Source organism: Hydra vulgaris, chromosome 11, assembly GCF_038396675.1.
Source record: "Hydra vulgaris chromosome 11, alternate assembly HydraT2T_AEP".
Classification (NCBI taxonomy): domain Eukaryota; kingdom Metazoa; phylum Cnidaria; class Hydrozoa; order Anthoathecata; family Hydridae; genus Hydra; species Hydra vulgaris.
Window position 1 is genome coordinate 38,053,827 of NC_088930.1, and position 18,477 is coordinate 38,072,303.

Consider the following 18,477-nt stretch of genomic DNA (forward strand, 5'->3'; position numbering starts at 1 on the left):
TTTTTTTAGAGTGCCTTTTTTTAAAATTATTTTTAGTGTTTTGTTTTTGTTTTTTATTATTATTATTTTATTATTATTATTATTATTATTATTATTATTATATTATCTGATGTTATTCATGTACTAGTAACATGTTATACATTTTGTCAAATTTATAATGAATATTTGTAGGTAGTCACATTTTTGTCAGTTAAATTACTGTTTGTGACTGATCCTAACTTTGTATTTACTTTATAAAGTGAAATAAAGCATTTTTCTCATACATTTCAAAGTGCATAACTTTGACAATTTATACACTTTGTATAAATTTTATAGATATACTCTACTTTCCATGTTGCGAAAAGTAGAGTATATCTATAAAATAGATTAATAATAAAAAATTTTATTTTTTTCTTTTTTTGCATCGTTTTTTAAAATTTTAGGTCTGCGTTTAAAAATCTGAAAAATCTGTGGTAGTAAATATTAAAGGTAAAAAAAGAATATATGAATACTTACTGAATGCAAACTAGACGATTTTGATTAATTTATCTATGTTTAGGGCAAAGATAAATGGCTGCTCTAAAAAATATGGTAAATTTTTGTATAAAACAGCAAAAAGTGGTAATTTGCTTCTATCCTGTGATAACAAAACACATGATACATTCATCTGGAGGGCAAATGAGTTCCTCTGCTGAAAAATATTCTGCATTAAGTTTCGATGAATATCAAAGTTTAAAACGTTCGTTAAGAACTAAACAGCGTCTATCTGGAATTCCATTTGCATTTACTGGTTTAACTATTTCTTCTATGGCTACAGCTTACTTGGTTCCTGATATGTTTGATGCAACGCCAGAAAATGTGCAATTAATAATGGGACTTGACCCAATAGTCTTTTGTGGAATATGTGGTGTGTCATCAAGTTTTCTTGGATATGTTTTAGGAACTAATTTTTATAAATTGATTTGGATTTTAATGAATAAAAATGAGGCAATGCGTTTGCAAGAAAAAGATAAAGATTTCTTAAAACGACTTGAAAAGCATAGATTTAGTCAAGATTCAAAGTTCGAAGATGATTATTATGGTGAATCTATTAAAACTCTTAGTGATTATCGTCAATGGGTTCGAACTCAACAGCGTAAACGTGAAGCAGCTGCAAAGTTTAAAATAATGGATTCTACAAAGTTAACATAAAAAAAAAGTTTATCTATTAATACTAAAGTATGCTTAACGATCTATTGTTTTTTATCTATAGAAATATTTTTAAAAAAGCTGGTTAAAAATTAGGGGAATTTTATTTTTCAATTTTAATTTTTTTTTTTTTTTTTTTTAGATTTCTTTATTATCAAAAGATATTATTTTGTATTCTTTGTTTCCTTTTTTTGTTTTTTCTCACTAATACATAATGAATTAGTGAGAAAACTTTTCGAAGTAATGCATTAAGTTTAATTACATGGCTATTTGTAATGTAAGCTGTGATGTAGAATTGTTTTTTGTGAAACATAAAAAGCCTTTTTTTAATTATTTGAAAGTAGTATTGTATTTTCATATTGTGCTATGTACTATGTACTAACCACTTAAGTGTTTACTCTTAAAGTTTCTTAATAACAAACAACAACAAATATTTTTGTTGATTTTGCTGTTACCTAAGTTAGAAACTTGAATAAATGTTTCAATTATTCTTTATAATAGATAAGTACAGGAAAATGTTTTCAAAAAGTTGATTATTATTTGTTTGTTCTTTTCTTTTGAAACAAAGAAATTGATTTTTTTTATTTATAAAGCTACTCAATTTTTGATGTTGTTATCTTTAACTTTTTTTTTTTATTAAGTTGTACCCCCCCTCCTCCTCTGAACCCTATAACTCTACAGTATATTTATATGTACACTATAATACTCTACTATACTTGTGTTATCTCTTTTAGATATTTAAAAGTGTTTTCAAATCTTTGTAATAAGCAATAATTTTTGAGCACTTGTGTTCTTGAAAGCTATTTAGAACCTAATGTAGCAGTATGTCATCTCTTGATCCATCTTTTGAAAATAAACTGCTTTTATCAAGCAACCAACATAAATCATTTGAAGATGGATCATCTGATTACAACAGTTACTTAAATATAAATGTTCAACAGTGCCCTACTTGTTTAGGGAAAGGAAAACTGACACAGAGTAAGATGATTTTATATTTATGTTTACACTTTAAATATTTGTAAGATAATATACCTAATTGGAATTATGTAAAAACTAGACCTTTGTATAAAATTGAATAAAAACCAAACCTTTGTATGTTGACTTTTTTTTTTTTATTCAAACATTGATTCACAAATTTTTTTTCATTAGTATATGAATCATATAAATTGAATTGTAGCCTGAAAGTAAGACAATATTAGGTAAATTTGCTTTGAAGAGCTATAGATATGTCTAGCATTTAAGTATATATAAATATTTTAGAGTTCAGCTTTTAAGGAGAAAAGTTGGTTGTTTAAGGAGAAAAATTGTTGAAAAATTATACTTTCGTGGAAAATATATTTTTCAACCACAAGTATCATATTTAAAAATTACTTTAGTAACTTTTTAACCTTTAACTTTTTATCTTTTTATCTGAAAATTTATTTTAAAAATAACAGTTAATGATAAATATATATTTTTTCTTGTTTTAAAGAATACATTTTTTTTAAGGCTATCTATTGTCAACAGAAAAAAAATTTGCATATGTGTTAAGGCTTGGGTAGAAGCATGCTATTCTTTCCAAACTATAAAAATGTCTTGATTTTTATATATATATGTATATATATATATATATGTGTATGTATATATTTTTTTAATATTTTGGCTATAACCAAATCTTCACCTACTATTAATGAACTTGTTATTCAGTTCTAATTGGTGTTCATTCTAAGATCAATTTTTAAACTGAATAGTAATGGAAAATTTTTTGTTTAAAAGCATTTTCAAAACTAAAAAATTTCGAAAAAAATGTATTGACTATAAATAATAAATTAATAAAAAATAAATATATAAATAAACAAATAAGTAATATGCTAAACAAACATAAAAAGTAGCAAAAAAAGAATTTTCTTTAACATGTTTGGAAATTTTCAAAGTTTTGAAATAAAGTTTTGAAACAATTCATTTTAAATTTTGAAAAAATTTAATAAAATAAAATTATTAAATTTGAAAAAATAAATTTAATTTTAATAATATTTAATAATAAATTTGATTTAAACATAATAAATAAATTGAAATTAAAAGTTTATAAAAAACAGAAAGTAGAAAAATTTCAACTTATCTGGTTTTTTATCTTAAAAAAAAAAGTTATTTCACAAATGCAGTGAAAATATTTTTTACAACAATTAATTACTGCTTTAATGTTTAAAAAAGTTGAAAAAGTTTTGGCATAATGTAAATAGCTTAACGCATAGGTGAAATTGCTATTTCATGCGTAAAATCACAGGGCGTAATGCTTCTTAATATTTTTTTAAAGGAAACTACAATAATGGTAAAAATTTAGTGTAAAACCTTTGTCTGTCCAGACATAATCAAAAAAGATAAAAATTATTTGACAACATTTCTTAAAAAGTGTCAGTTGCTTCAAAATGTAGCAATTATAATTGTCCTTTATTTTTATTATTTTGATAAAAAAAATTGTATTTGTGTTTGAAGTTCGAAATTGAAGCTACTTGAGCTCGAATGTCATTATAGCAGCTTATGTTTGAAAATGTTTAAATTTGTTTTCCTTCAATATTAAACCCCAAAGTATAATAATATATTTAAAAGGAGTTGATATAACTGTTTTTTTAACTATGTTTTTAATATTTGTTAGGTTATAAAATGTATACCTAAATAATGTTGACTGTTGGTTAAAGCTATTGTTATACACCTTTTTGCGTATACTTCGTGCTATAATAAAGGCTTTTATCATAACTGGTTCTACCAGTTATGATAAAAGCCTTTATTAGAAGACATCATCAGCTATCCGAGAAATTTGGTAGAAACCTCAAAAGGGTCAGGGCTGCAATAGCAGAACAAACAGTCACAGAATACTTTGATAATTTAGATAATGAAACAGAAAATGTACAAGCAGAAAACATTTGGTATTTTGACGAGACCAATTTAACAGTTAAACCTGGGGAAAAAATATGTATTTTGAAAAATGGAGTAAAATACCCAGAAAGAACTATCAATAGTTCCAAATCAACAATTTTGTTTATGTACTGTGGTAATGCAGATGGAGAATTGCTTGCTCCTTATGTGGTCTATAAGGCGACGCATTTTGGACCACATGGACAGAAGATGGCCCACCTAGCACAAGGTATAATCACTCCAAAAGTGGATGGTTCGAAAATAACTCATTTGAAGATTGGTTTGTTAGTTTGCTACTACCAAGGCTAAAAAGGCAATCTGGGCAGAAAGTTGCAATAATCTTAGTAGTCACATTAATGTCAATATTTTAAAGCTTTGTGAAGTCAACGATGTTCACTTTATTGGGTTTCCACCAAATTCAACACATCTTACCCAACCACTGGATGTTGTCTTTTTCAGGCCAATGAAGATGTCACGGAGAAAAATATTATCAGAATGGAAAGCGGGTCCTGGAAAATGTGCAACCGCTTAATAAAAGCACTTTCCCATCTCTATTAAGTTGCCTTCATAAATCAGTTCAAGCTAATTGTGCAGAAAATATAATGTCTGGTTTCAGAAAGACAGGTATATATCCTCACAATCTCACCTTTTCTGCAAATGATTGTTTCCCTATGGAGATCGAATGTGAATGTCAATCAATCATTTCTTGACTTTTTGAGAAGATCAAGAAATGCTGATATTCCCACTACAAAATGTGTGAGAAGAATGTTGAATGTTCCAGCAAGAAAAAGTATAGGATCAGAAAATGTCATTAAAACAGATGCATTAAGAACAACTAAAGGAACTACCAGTGCTACTTAAAGAGATAGAAATAAAAGAATTTTATTTCTATCTCTTTAAGTAGCTCAAAATCTAACTACAGAACAAAATGATGACAGTTCAGATAGTGAAAATGAACAAGCTAATTTAGTTGCAGACGATGCTATTAAAAGTAGCAGAACAAATAGTAGCGATGAGAATTCATCTGCCAATAACAACATAAGTGAAAGTTCAGGTATGGATACACTGCAAACAACCACTATAAGAGTTAGAAGTTACTAGAAGAGAAAAGATGAAGTTTGTAGAGCAAGATAACAATTGACAGACGACTTAAAAGATTGCAAATTATATGAATCAGGAAAGCAGGATGAATGAAGCAGATTCCAAAGAACTGATGTTTAAGAAAAAAAAATAGATGAATAAGAGTTTTTGGAGCAGTTAGGAACAGTCACAGAAAAGGAAGAGACTAAATTGAATGACAAATGACACAAAAATGAATTTTAGTAGATGGCACAAGAGACGCTAGCTCTTTAGAGCAGTGCCTATTATAGTATTTGCAGAAAAGAAAAAGAGAAGCAACATTACAACAATGTAATAATGGTTGGAGGTTGGCTGCAAGAGCAGCTTTAACTATGTTTACAATGCATTTCTGCGTCTTATTTAAAAGAGAAAGGTCATCATTGGAAGATCCGCCACAGATATGGCAACAATATTCCATACAAAGATGGATTTGAGATTTAGAGAGATAAAGATTATAATCCGAAGTAAAAAAGTGTCGAGCACAATAAAGAGATCCAGCCTAATCAGATGCTAATTTTTCAATGGATTTGATATATGGTTTCCAAGAAAGATTGGAAGTAAGAGTTAATCCTAGAAGATAAACTCATCGAGTTCATTACCTTTCATCAATATCAGAAGATCTAAATTATTGCAATAACAATTGGCTGAAAAAAATTGAGTTTTATCTGAATTAAAGTTCACCAGCCACTGTGAGCCCCATGCTGTAGCAGAAGTGAGATCCTTTTCAAGCTCAGATGCCCCAAGCAATCAGAGAGTGTTGGCTTCTTATCAAGAAAATAATAAATGGTAGTGTCATCAGCGAACAATGCCACCTTAGATGTGAGAATTTCTGGGAGATCAATAATGTAAGTTAAAAAGAGAGTAAGGATAAAGATTGAACCTTGAGGAACACCTAAAGTTACAGGATATGAAGAAGAGTGCTGTCCATCGTGAACAAATTTTATACTACGATTGGAAAGGAAGGACTCCAAAAGATGTTACCAGATACACTGTACTCTAATCTTAAAAATATTACCAGATACACTGTCAAAAGAAAGCTTATGGAAAAGACCAACATGCCAAACTTTATCAAAAGCTTTAGAAATATCAAAGTGATACCCTTAACCTTTCCACCACTATCTAATGCACAATTAAACCTATCGATTATTACTGTTAGCAAATCAGCTAGAACAAGAAGATCAAAATCCATGTTGATGATCAGAAAATAAGTTATTAGATTCAAGATGAGAGATTAAGTGTTTGTTAATTAAAGATTCAAAAACCTTGCTTATAATAGGAAGAAGACTAATGGGACGGTAGTTAGACAAATCAGATTGCTCTCCAGAATTTTTGAAAAGAGGGATAACAGATGCCACTTTCTAGCAGGCTGGAAAACAAGACTCTAATAAGCGCTTGTTAATTAGTTTTGAAAGTATTGATGACAGCTCCAGAGAACACTTCTCCAAGACTACAACAGGTATGTTGTCTGAACCACAAGCTGTAGAGTCTTAGCAGGAAATCACTTTTGATACAGAAGCTGGAGTGATACGAATTTCAAGCAATGGATTAACCTGTTTGACGGCTATATTAGGTAGAACGCAACTAGTGGAATCAAGAAATAATATTGATGAAAAGTTCTTAGCAAACAATTCAGCTTTGTCTTTAGGTGAGGTGACAAAGTCTGAACCATACAAGAGAGGTGGAATAACAGATTTGCCTTTTTTATTGATACTATTAGAGATTCTCCTTAAGTCACGAGAGCCTAGTTTTTGTGATGAAATGCAAGATTTTATGACATGAGAATAGCGAGCTTTGATGTTAGGCAAAACCTTTTTACAATGGTTTCTAGCAGTAATAAACAGACGTCTGTTTTATGGAGAATTGTTTTGCTGATAGATATGGAAGTAACGGTTTCAATTGGAAATTGCAGCAGCACAATGCGAGGAAAACTATGGAGAAGAGTGAGGCTTGACCTGAAATCGACAAGAGGAAATAAACGATTCCATGCCAGCCTGAAGTTATGTAAGAAGCACATTTGTTAGCAGGAAGACAAAAGATTTCTACGCAAGGACCATCACGAAGATAATCCTAAACACTAAGATCACAAGATGAGACAGCCGAACTCAAATTAGTCTCACAAAGAGCAAGTAGGTCTGGTAAACTTTGCAAGAGATAAGACTCAACAGAAGAATCTCTGCTTTTATAAACCATTTTAAAAACTGCTAATGGTAATTAGTTAACAACTAATGTAAACTAATGCACGAGAGCTAATGTTATTAGCTCTCGTGCACAGCTGTTTAAATTAAATACTTAATGCAAAGAACACAGTTGCTCTATGAAACACTACTATAAAAATTACTAATGTTAGCAAGCCTTCCCAGGAGGCGTGTAAAATAATTTTTTTAGATTAACTGGCCACAACAGTTCACATCTTTAAACTTATAAAGCGTTTCAATAATTTGCAGCAAAAAGCTAAACTTGTTTACTAAAAAAACTAAACAACTCTCAAATAAGGAAACAAAATTATAACGAAATATCATGTTTAATTATATAAACTAGAAAACTTATTAATTAAAAATAGTAAATTTAAGAAAAAAAGTTTTTTATAAAATTTTTATACAACTTTTTCATTCTTTTTTTTTTAGAGTCGTTGTTGAAAAAACATCTTTTATAATGATTTAACAACAATTGAAAATTTTGATATGCAATTTATTCACAATTTTTATCAGCCCATATAGTTAATAAACTAATTTGCTATGTACGCTAGAACTATAAGAAAATTTGTCAATTTTTTTGCTTACGTTTATTGATTTTATTTATTTTTACTTCTTTTCGCTTTTAAAAAAGATTTTGCTATATTTGACGTTTTTTGTTAATACTATTAATATAATAGAAAAATAAGAAAATAAATTGCTATTTATTTGTAAAAAATATTATTTGATTAATAAATTTTGTTAATGATGGAATAAATTAAATAAAAGAATAACATAGTTTCTTTAATAAATGTATTTACTGCATTTGATGCATGTATGAAATTGTTTCTTTTATATTGCCCAATTTCCGATGTTAATAGGAATTACTAGAGATAATGAACATAACAATTGCTATGTTAGAAAAAATGTATTTAAAAACTTAAAAAACTTAAACAGGCTACTAAAAATTTCGTTAAGAAAAATCAGTAAATTAACAATGCACAAGCCCACTAAATTTTGTAGCATCATTTCATTTTTTTTTAATAAAAAACGTTTAAAAAAAAAAAAAATTTCACAAATAAATAGCAATTTGTTTTCTCGCTTTCCTGTCCATTGATAAAAACAGTAAATTTTAGCAAAGACATTTGAAGTACAAATTTAAAAACTCTCTGTGTTTCTAACGCAATTTATAAAGTATTTTCTTTATATACTGACTGGAAAAAGTTGCAAAAAAATTATATATCAAAAAATATTTTTATTTTTCGTTATATTCTTATCTACTTTCTTCCTCGCCTTGTATCAATTTTGGTATTGGAAAATAACAAACGCCCTAAAAATAAAAAAACAAAAACAGTAAATATTTAGGTATATTATTTTTTTGACAAAAATTTTCTTTTTTTTTATTATTAATTTTTTTAGCTTATTTTATTTAGGTTTGCTATTTCCTATAGTCTTCAGTTCTTTTCTTCGAGAATGCTGATTTATTCTCTAGTTTCTTATAGCTTTATTTTCCCGCTAATTTTTAAAACACTAATTATATAAAAACGTGGTCAAGTTGTCTAAAATTTATGAAAAGGTTAAATTAAAGAAAAAAAGAAAGAGTTGGAAGATAATGTTTTTTTAGGTACGTACAAAAATTTTTATGTTAACAACATTAATTAAAAATTACATTAAGTGTGGTTATACAAGGCGTGCAATTGCACTCGCTTCCCGGCAAGGCTTGAATGTAATGTAAAAGAAGGTTTTCACTAAATATATATATTTTTAGAATTTTATTATAGAAAATAAAACTGCTAACTTGCAAATAATAATTTTAAATTTATCTATAAATTATTTATTCATTTATTATAATTTGCAGCAAAAATTTATGAGAAAATAAATAAGATTCAAAGAAAAGAAAAACAAAATACAGTTAAAAGAAAAAATGTTCTTAATACAAAAATTGTTATATATACAATAAAATAAGAACTTTAATTGTTTATGTTAAAAGGAATTTCACCACCAGTAAAATGAAAGTAATCTAAATAAGTGAAGCAAAAAAATTAATTTATATATTTTACAGATTCATCAGTGAAGTGAATTAAAGTAGCATATTGTAAACAATAAAACCATTTAAAACGCATTTTCAAAATTTAAATGATTTTATGAAATTTTAGTAATGCGTTTTACTAAATTGCATTCTGATTTTTGTTAAGCTGTTTTTTAAAACTCTGATTTTTTTATTAAACTGTGTCAACCATTTTAATCTGATTTTTTTTAATTGGACAACCCATGACCAGCAAGAATTTAATTTGGGATATTGAAATAGCAATTTTAGTTATTTTATTGGCCAGCCATTATTTTCTGCGCTGAATACCGTGCACGAGCGATGAATGGTAGTAACCAGTTTGTTAATTTTGGTCGCCTACCCACTTTATAAGTTGTGCCTCGCTATTTTTATAAAACTTTTTGCATTCAGCATTCTCGTATATTCAAGTCGTTTTTCGTTATAGGACTAAGTGTAGTCAAAAAATAATTTGCATAAATGAAAGTAATATTGTAAACTATTGATAACATTCACTTTTCTATTTTCAGATAAAGCTCATGCCAACATATACACCATTAGGTTTTTTACTTGAATTGAGCACTTATTTTATTTAAAAAATAGGCGCTCTTTTTTACAACTACAATGTAATGACTATTTTAAAAAAACAATTTACAAATACTTTAAAACTTTTTGCTTTTAATGTATTGTAATTATAAGGATCTTATTTGATACAGGAGCCTGGAAACTATTGATTTTTTGAAAGTATTTTAAAGTATCGCGTTGGAACTAAATTTAATCTTAAACCGCGCTCAAAATTATTTAAACTAATTTGACAAAGTTTATTAATAGAATTTAATTCAGTTTTTGAAAAAAGATTATATTTCCTTATATTTTATTTCTTAAAACAATCTTATATTTAACATAATCTTTTATTTGTTTATCACAATTTAATTATTTTAATTTTTACATATTTAATGTAGTTTTTTTAATAAAGATTATTAACAATTTATAGATAGATATTATCAGTTACCAAGAAGGTATTTATAAATGTAATTTATGTTCATAAATGTATTACGTCAAAAGAACTTCACATGTTTTGAATTAATAAGAAACAAAAATTTTAAATACATTTGTAAAAAGAATTCTCTTAAGCAAAAGCACTTTTTCCTTTTTCTAAGAAAAAGTTTTAATTTTGCTTTTGCATATTATAATCTAGATAATCTATCATGGAGAGATGTTTTACATATTGAATTAGTTAGCAGATAATTAAAAAAAAAACTTCTTTAATAAAAATTGTGAATCTGTTTTACATTCTTTTTAAACCAAATTTTTTATTCAACATTTTGCTACTTTTACATTTCTTCAAAACTAAATTAAAATTTTTAAAATCATATTTAATTTAAAGTTTTTTAACATTAAAGTGTTTTTTATAAAACATGTTGTTTCTTTAAAAAATTCTCAGTTGCATTTAAATGATTTTTTTTATGACCTAATATTTCTAAATAAACATTACATAAACGTTATTAAAAGATTATCTAAATGTTCCAACTAAAATTTTTTTTTTGCCTAACTGAACGCTTTCAACGTTTACATTCGGGGATGCAGATTCCCAAAAGGACTACGGCTTTATATCTCTATTTTTTCCTGGTCTCATATTTCCAGGATCTCTGAACATTTTGTTTGACTTATGATCTGCAATATAAAGAAAACTCATGAAATTTAATGACTTGAAATATATTGTTTATTAGGCGGAGTCCTGGAGTCCCGGAGTCCTTGCCACCATTATACCTAAGGACTCCTGGTTCAGGCTGTAACACAGTTAATGAAGCCTTCGGCAGCAGGCTATTTCAGTGTGACGTAACCATGCTTATTTAAGCATGCATTTGCAGTATATATATATATATATATATATATATATATATATATATATATATATATATATATATATATATATATATATATATATATATATATACACCCCTTGGAATTAGGAAAAATATGGTTGGCAAAAAATGCCAACTTAAAACCATTTTAGGTTGGCATCAGGTCAACACAAAATTTTGAATAAAGGTTTGACAAGTTGGCATGCGGGCGTTCCATGGAACTGACAGAAATACATACGCCAAGTTTGCCAACTTATCTTTCAAACGTTAATGCTTGCTTAAAAATTTGAAAAACAAACATAAGTTTTGGCGATTATATTTGATTTTGCCGATATATTATTTTAATTATTTTATTTATGATTAAAAAAATATTGAACAAAAATGTTGAGCGTGTAACTTGGCCACCAAGTAGCCCAGATCTAAATTGCATTGAAAATCTTTAGACTTGGCTTGATAAAGAGATTGCCAAGAAAGCACCAAGAAGCCTTGAGGAGTTGTGCAATATTTTACCAACAATACTTGGAAATGTTACCAAGCAAATTTTAGAGAGCTTAAAAGACTCAATGCCAAATCCTATAAATGAGTGCTTAAAAATTCATGGTAGAATTACGCGGTATTAAGTAAAAATTACCGCTTTTTGTTCTGTGGCTCTTAACTTTTTCCAAATTTTTTTAAAATAAAAATTACCTATAAAACTTTAAATACATTTTATGTTTGTTTAAAAGTTCTTTTCATTATTTTTTTAATTTTATTTTGTTTGTTTATTTTCTAAAAAATTTTATTATTTTTTTCTTACCAGAAAAGTATATTCAATCAAATAAAAATTTAAAAATAAAAATAAATTATGAATTTTTTTAATGCTGATTCTTAACTTTTTCAAAATACTAAGTATATATATATATATATATATATATATATATATATATATATATATATATATATATATATATATATATATATATATATATATAAGGGCGGTCCACGATACAATGATAAAAAATAAATGTTATCAGAATGCTGCTTCACAAGGTTTCCTTTAGTCCATTTGGTAATAGGAATGTTCAGGACGAATTTTGATTAATTTAGAACATATTTAGAGGTAGCAACCAAAAGAACAATTTTTATTTTAGTTCGTGACAGGGTTCTCGCTTCATAAAAACTGATTAAAATTGTGTATAGCATGTACAATTTTATTCATCTATTATTTAATTAACCTATTGGTCTTAAGTAAGCGGTGTATGAACTAAGACCAATAATTTTTAGGGATTAAGTACGAAGTTGGTTTTTGTTGATTGGCGATTATTAGACCATTGATGAATTTATAAACAGTATTAATATTTGTGTTAAATAATTTAAAGCTGTTTTAATGAATTATATTACTTTACAAAATTTCTGTGATAATTTTTTTATATCATAGATAACAATGACGTAGCCTATGACCAGAAGTTCATCACAAGTTTGAAGAGAAAATTCTTGGTTCTGGATTGCCGACAAATGGTGCAGTCTTGAAAAATTTTATCTTCCACCACATTTAAAATGGACTAACGATTGCAAGAAGTTCAAAACTGGCTTTAATTGCGACTTTAAAAATTAAGGCGAAGACTAGGATTCCTACACAACGTATTGACTCTGGAGTGAGGAAACTTTGCAAATTACTGTTTGTTGAAGAAACATCGACTAACGCAGAAAGATGGTTGCCAGTTCAATGAGGAACAGTTTAAAGCTGATCTTGAAGAACTGTTTGATATCTCCTGCAAGGATGCCATGCAACTCATGACCAATGAAGAGGACAAGCAGTTCTTGCAAAAGCAACGAGAAGATCCCTCAAGTGCCAGCATGGCTGAAATTGACCAGTCATTAGCTGACAAAAAGTCCCATAAAAGAAGCAGAAACTGCTAGATTCACCAGAAGCTGCTAGATTGGAGAAAGTTCTATCACAGCAGACTGCAGTCCCATCTACATCTCTTGTTCAACTTGATTCAGACAGCTCCTCCTCGTCTTCTTCTGATTCTGATGATAATTTTGTCATCCCATCAACATCAACCAATTCTACACCAGCTTCAATAAAGTTAAAGAAATCCATCATCATGAATGAAGTGGCATCTGCACTTGACTGAGTCAACCTTCCTGATCGAGGTGCCATGTTTGTTGTTGGGGCAGTGGCACAAGCGCTCGGTGTGGAGTTAGATGATGTGGCTTTGACTCGTAGTACCATTAAACATGCTTGTATGGCCACATGGAAGGCAGTAGCAACTGCACAACAGGCATCATTCTCAGCCAACACGGATTATCCGTTACTACTTCATTGGGATAGAAAATTGCTTCCAGACATTACCGGCAACAGCAAAGAACTTGTAGATCAAATAGCCATTCTTGTTTCAGGGAAAGAGAAGGAGCAACTGCTTGATGTCCCAAAGATTGGACGTGGCACAGGCGACAAACAGTGTAATACCTGCTTACGTACATTAAAAGACTGGCAACTCAAACCATTGATTCAAGGATTAGTCTTCGATACAACGGCTTCCAACACAGGATTGAACATCGGTGCCTGCACTCTACTTAAAAGAGCTCTGGAAAAGGAACTTGTATGGATTGCTTGTCACCATCACATGTTTGAGATGAAGCTCGCCAATGTGTTCTCTGCTGTTCTTGGACCATCCAGTAGACCTGAAATAGGCCTGTTTAAACGATTTCAAACTCTGTGGCCATTCATCAACAAGGATGATTTTAAGTCTGCACCTGCCATCCTTTTTGAAGGTATGCCCATTGGTCTTCGTGCAGATATGATATCATTTTTCAGGGACGCGATACATGCAGAACTTCCCTGTGATGACTACAAGGAGCTACTACAGCTATGTTATGTTTTCCTCAGAGGCGAAGGCACATTTAGTTTTCGTGCACCCGGAGCAATGTATCATGCCAGATGGATGGCTAAAGCCATCTATTCTATCAAGATTTTTCTAGTTAAAGATCAGGTCAAACTTACTGCAAAAGAGATAGCCAGAATCGAGTCCATTGCACTTTTTGTATTCACGCCAATTGTGGTCTATGCCCACTATTGGCGTGAAGCTCCTCTTGCATCAAGAGCTCCTTTTAATGATATGAATCTCCTAATTCTACTACACAAGTATCCAAATATCAAAGTCAGAGAGTCTGCTATCAAGGCATTTGGTCGGCACTTGTGGTATTTTTCGGAGACACTTGTTGCTCTCGCTCTCTTTGATTAACACGTTAATGATGATACTAAAGCTTCTATGGTTGTCAACTTCTTTCTGCCACCAAATGCAAATGCACGCAAACGTCTGGACTTCAAAGATTGCAACTATCATGCATCATTGCAGACATACATCACTAGTCGTTCTTTGAATATCTTCAATCTTCTAGCAATAAATGGAAAGGAAGAAGCAGGAGCCTTCTTGTCAAAGCATCCAACCAACTGGGCTTCTGACACAACCCTCCAATCAATGCTGGCTAGTGTAAAAGTTCTAAAGGTTGTAAATGATTGTGCAGAAAGAGGGGTTGCACTCATTCAATCTTTTAATTCTTCCTTGACAAAGGATGAAACTCAAAAATAGTATCTGTTGCAACTAGTGTTCAGCCATCTGAAAGAGTTTTCTGTTCCGAAGAAAGCGGCTCTTATGTTTCACTAAGAACACTTCTAGACTTTTAAGAAACTATTGTTTAATATTTTTTCATGATTATATTATCAAGCTAAAGCTTGTTTTTAAAGTTTGTTTAGTCTTAAGAAACATTAAAGTATAATAGAACAATAATTTACATAATCAGAAATCAATAAGTAAAATTTCGTGAATTTTCTATATTGAATTCAAAAAGTCTTATAAAGTTGCTACCTCTAAATATTACTTAATTTTATTCAAATTTTGGTATTAAATCAGTAATAGCATATGGAATAAGGATAGCCATGTGGAGGATTGCATTTTTAAACTTTATATTTTTGGACCGCCCTAATATATATACATATATATATATATATATATATATATATATATATATATATATATATATATATATATATATATATATATATATATATATATATATATATATATATATATATATATATATATATATTATATATATATATATATATATATATATATATATTTATATATATATATATATATATATATATATTATATATATATATATATATATATATATATATATATATATATATATATATATATATTTACATATATATATATATGTATTTATATATAGATGTATACAGGGTGCAGCAGCGTTTCGCGAACTAATTTTTGGCTAGGTTTTGTGATGTAAATAAAATACTTCCACATTTTGTTTTAGTTGATTAATGTTCAAGGACCGTCTTAGATTTTAATAAAATAGTAAATAAAATACATTTTAGTTAAAAGTTTTACAATGGAAGCCATAAGAACTGAAGTTTTAAATTTGATTCAAACGGGTTTGTCTGCATGTGAAGTGATTCATGTTTCTGGAGTATCTAAAACTACATTTTACAAAGTGGTTAAATGTGGCAGTGCTGAAAGAGCCAAAATACCTTCTCCAGTGAATAAAAAAGTTGATAAAAATTTCACAGAAAAGCTTAAAAAGCATTTTGAAAAGAATCCCACTGCATCCATCAGAAAGACAGCAAAATTGTTCAATGTTGATGAAAGGACAGTCAGAAGAACTCTAAAAACACTTGGAAAAGTCAGTGTGGCTCGACCTTCATGTCAACTTTTGACAGAAAGGCTAAAAAATTTATGATTGGAACAATCAAAGAAGCTTCTAAATCAGCTAAAAAGCCGTGCTTCATCAACAGTTAAAGTTTTCTCAGATGAAAAACTTTTTCGTGTTGACTGTGTGATAAATACGCAAAATGACAAATTCATTGTGCAAAAGGGTGACAAAACTTCACCTGTGTATCACACCAATCATCCTCAGTCTATCATGATGCTAGGAATCATCACTTCTAATGGAGAGAAATGTCCACCAATCTACATCAAAGAGAAAGAAAAAATTACCTCTGATGTGTATATTAGCTTACTAAAGCACTATGTGGTGCCATGGCTGAAGAAGACATTCCTAGAAAACAATTACATTTTTCAACAGGACAATGTACCTTGTCATGGGTCCAGAAAAACTCATCAATATCTTCAGGAAAATATGGCTAATTTCTGGCCCAAACATTTGGCCACCATCCAGCCCTAACCTCAATCCCCTTGACTTTAGTGTGTGGAGTGTAGTTGAGAGTAAGAATTGCAAAAAGGCCCACTTAAGTGTCAAGTCACTGAAGTCATCAATTACTCAATGTCAAGGGACTATGTATAAAACACCTGCCAGTCCTTCCGTCCTAGGCTTGAGTCAGTGATCAAAAAAAAAAGGAGACTTAATTGAATGTTAAGGTGGAAAAAGTATTTATCTTCAACTTTTCTTCTATTAGTATTCCATGAATATAATTTTTTAGTGCTTTAAAAATTCATTTTAAAAAATGTTCTAAAAAGTTCGCAAATCACTGCCACACCTTATATATATATATGTATGTATGTATGTATGTATGTATGTATGTATGTATGTATGTATGTATGTATATATATATATATATATATATATATATATATATATACAGGGTGCAGCAGTGATTTGCGAACTCTTTTAAATTGATACAGAATTCTATATCAATTTAAAAAATATATGAAAATTTATCAGAGGTGACCGGCTAAGGAAAATAAACTCGTTTTTCTATATATTTAACTTACGCTATATATCACTTACGTTACCAAGCGATTATTATTGTGGATTTTTTATATCTTTTATTAAGAGTTAGATTTTTTAGAGTTACATAACAAAAGAAATGCAAAAGTAATTAACAAGAGCAATTTTAAAAAACTGGTGGCACTCTTCCTTTGTGATTTTTCATAGCATTTATTAGAGTTATCAAATCGAAAACAGTTTTTCCGCAAGACCAATAGCTACTAAAAAAAATTACTTTAGTAATGCACAACTTTATTAATACTTATTAAGTCATTTAAATAAGAAAATCTTTGGTTTGTCGAAATTTTTACTTATACTTCTTATGTTGATGCATATAGCCTTATTCTCATAAGATGAAATTTTTTAAATGCTGCAGAGTAATGACATTTAAATTTTTTTTTAAATATTTTTGCTATCACTGTTGAGGAGGGAGAGGGGGTTCAGCTATATGTGATTGTTTGTGAGAGAAGGAACAGAATTAAGAATTGACAAATATACAAGACACTGTTAAATTTTTTCAATATATATATATATATATATATATATATATTTATATTTATATTTATATATACATATATATATATATATATATATATATATATATATATATATATATATATATATATATATATATATATATATGCAGGGTGCGTACAAGGGTGATAACTTATTTTTATAAAACTATGTAAAACCTTTTTTTATAATACTATGTGAAAGCAAAGTTTAAAAAGTTAGATTATTTTTGATTAGACAATATTTTAATAAACATTTCAGTTAAGAAAAGTTTCTCAAGAGCATCATCAGGCTTAGCCTGGTAAGCTCAGTTGTCCATAGCTCCAAGTCCTCTCTCAGCAACCTCATTCGTCCTATGCACATTTTCTAATGTGACTTTAACACCAAGAATATGTCTGGTCAGAGCTTCTTGGGCTGTAATGCAGGCTGATGTGGCCTCTTTCAGGTTCACCCAATTGGGTTCCTCCCCCATTTTAAACCATGCATGTGACCAAGAACAGCTAATAAACTTAGCTATTTCTTAAAATAAATGCCTTTTTTCAGGCTTTGCTGTTCCATCTTGCTGAGTAAGAACATCGCAGTTTAGTTGGTAGCTCCAGTTTAGGTAAAATATTCTTATCCAAGTAATGCCTGAAGGCAATTCATAACCTGAAGATAAAAATACATATTCAATATGCATATAATGCATACATTTCATTGATGTTGAAAAAGAAAAAATTTATGAAACAAACTTAGCTAATAGTCTATAATCATCTCTCCGAGTTTTAACAGTAGGAGGAGGTAGGGCGTTTTATGCAGGACATTGTATGATTCTTTTAATTGTGGGTACTTATCTTTAAGTTTCTTTATAATCTTAAAATCAGTTAGAGCAGGTAATTTTGATAGTGTTGGTAAATAGGAAATTACCATTTTTTTAAAAACAAGATCTAAAATGTAAGCATTACACCCATAATGCGGAATATGTCTG

General features: G+C 28.9%; 2 protein-coding genes across 2 annotated transcripts in view; both read left to right on the forward strand.

The window, feature by feature from the left end:
• The first annotated feature begins 404 nt into the window (after window positions 1–404).
• On the forward strand, window positions 405–1,207 carry LOC100212861 (uncharacterized). The gene is made up of 2 exons (XM_065810993.1): window positions 405–468; window positions 539–1,207. Exon 2 carries the CDS (start codon window positions 550–552, stop codon window positions 1,168–1,170), a length of 621 nt encoding a protein of 206 aa, XP_065667065.1. The 5' UTR covers window positions 405–468; window positions 539–549; the 3' UTR covers window positions 1,171–1,207.
• A 664-nt stretch (window positions 1,208–1,871) lies between these two features.
• Window positions 1,872–18,477, forward strand: part of LOC100209377 (transmembrane protein 106B) — a 66,871-nt gene continuing 50,265 nt past the window's right edge. The window contains exon 1 of the mRNA XM_065810992.1: window positions 1,872–2,145. Within this exon, the coding sequence (XP_065667064.1) occupies window positions 1,992–2,145 (154 nt within the window). The 5' untranslated portion in view covers window positions 1,872–1,991. The remainder of the gene's footprint in view (window positions 2,146–18,477) is intronic.

Coding starts and splice junctions, on each gene's coding strand:
- LOC100212861 (XM_065810993.1), top strand. CDS start 550: ATGGCTGCTCTAAAAAATATGGTAAATTTTTGTATAAAACAGCAAAAA.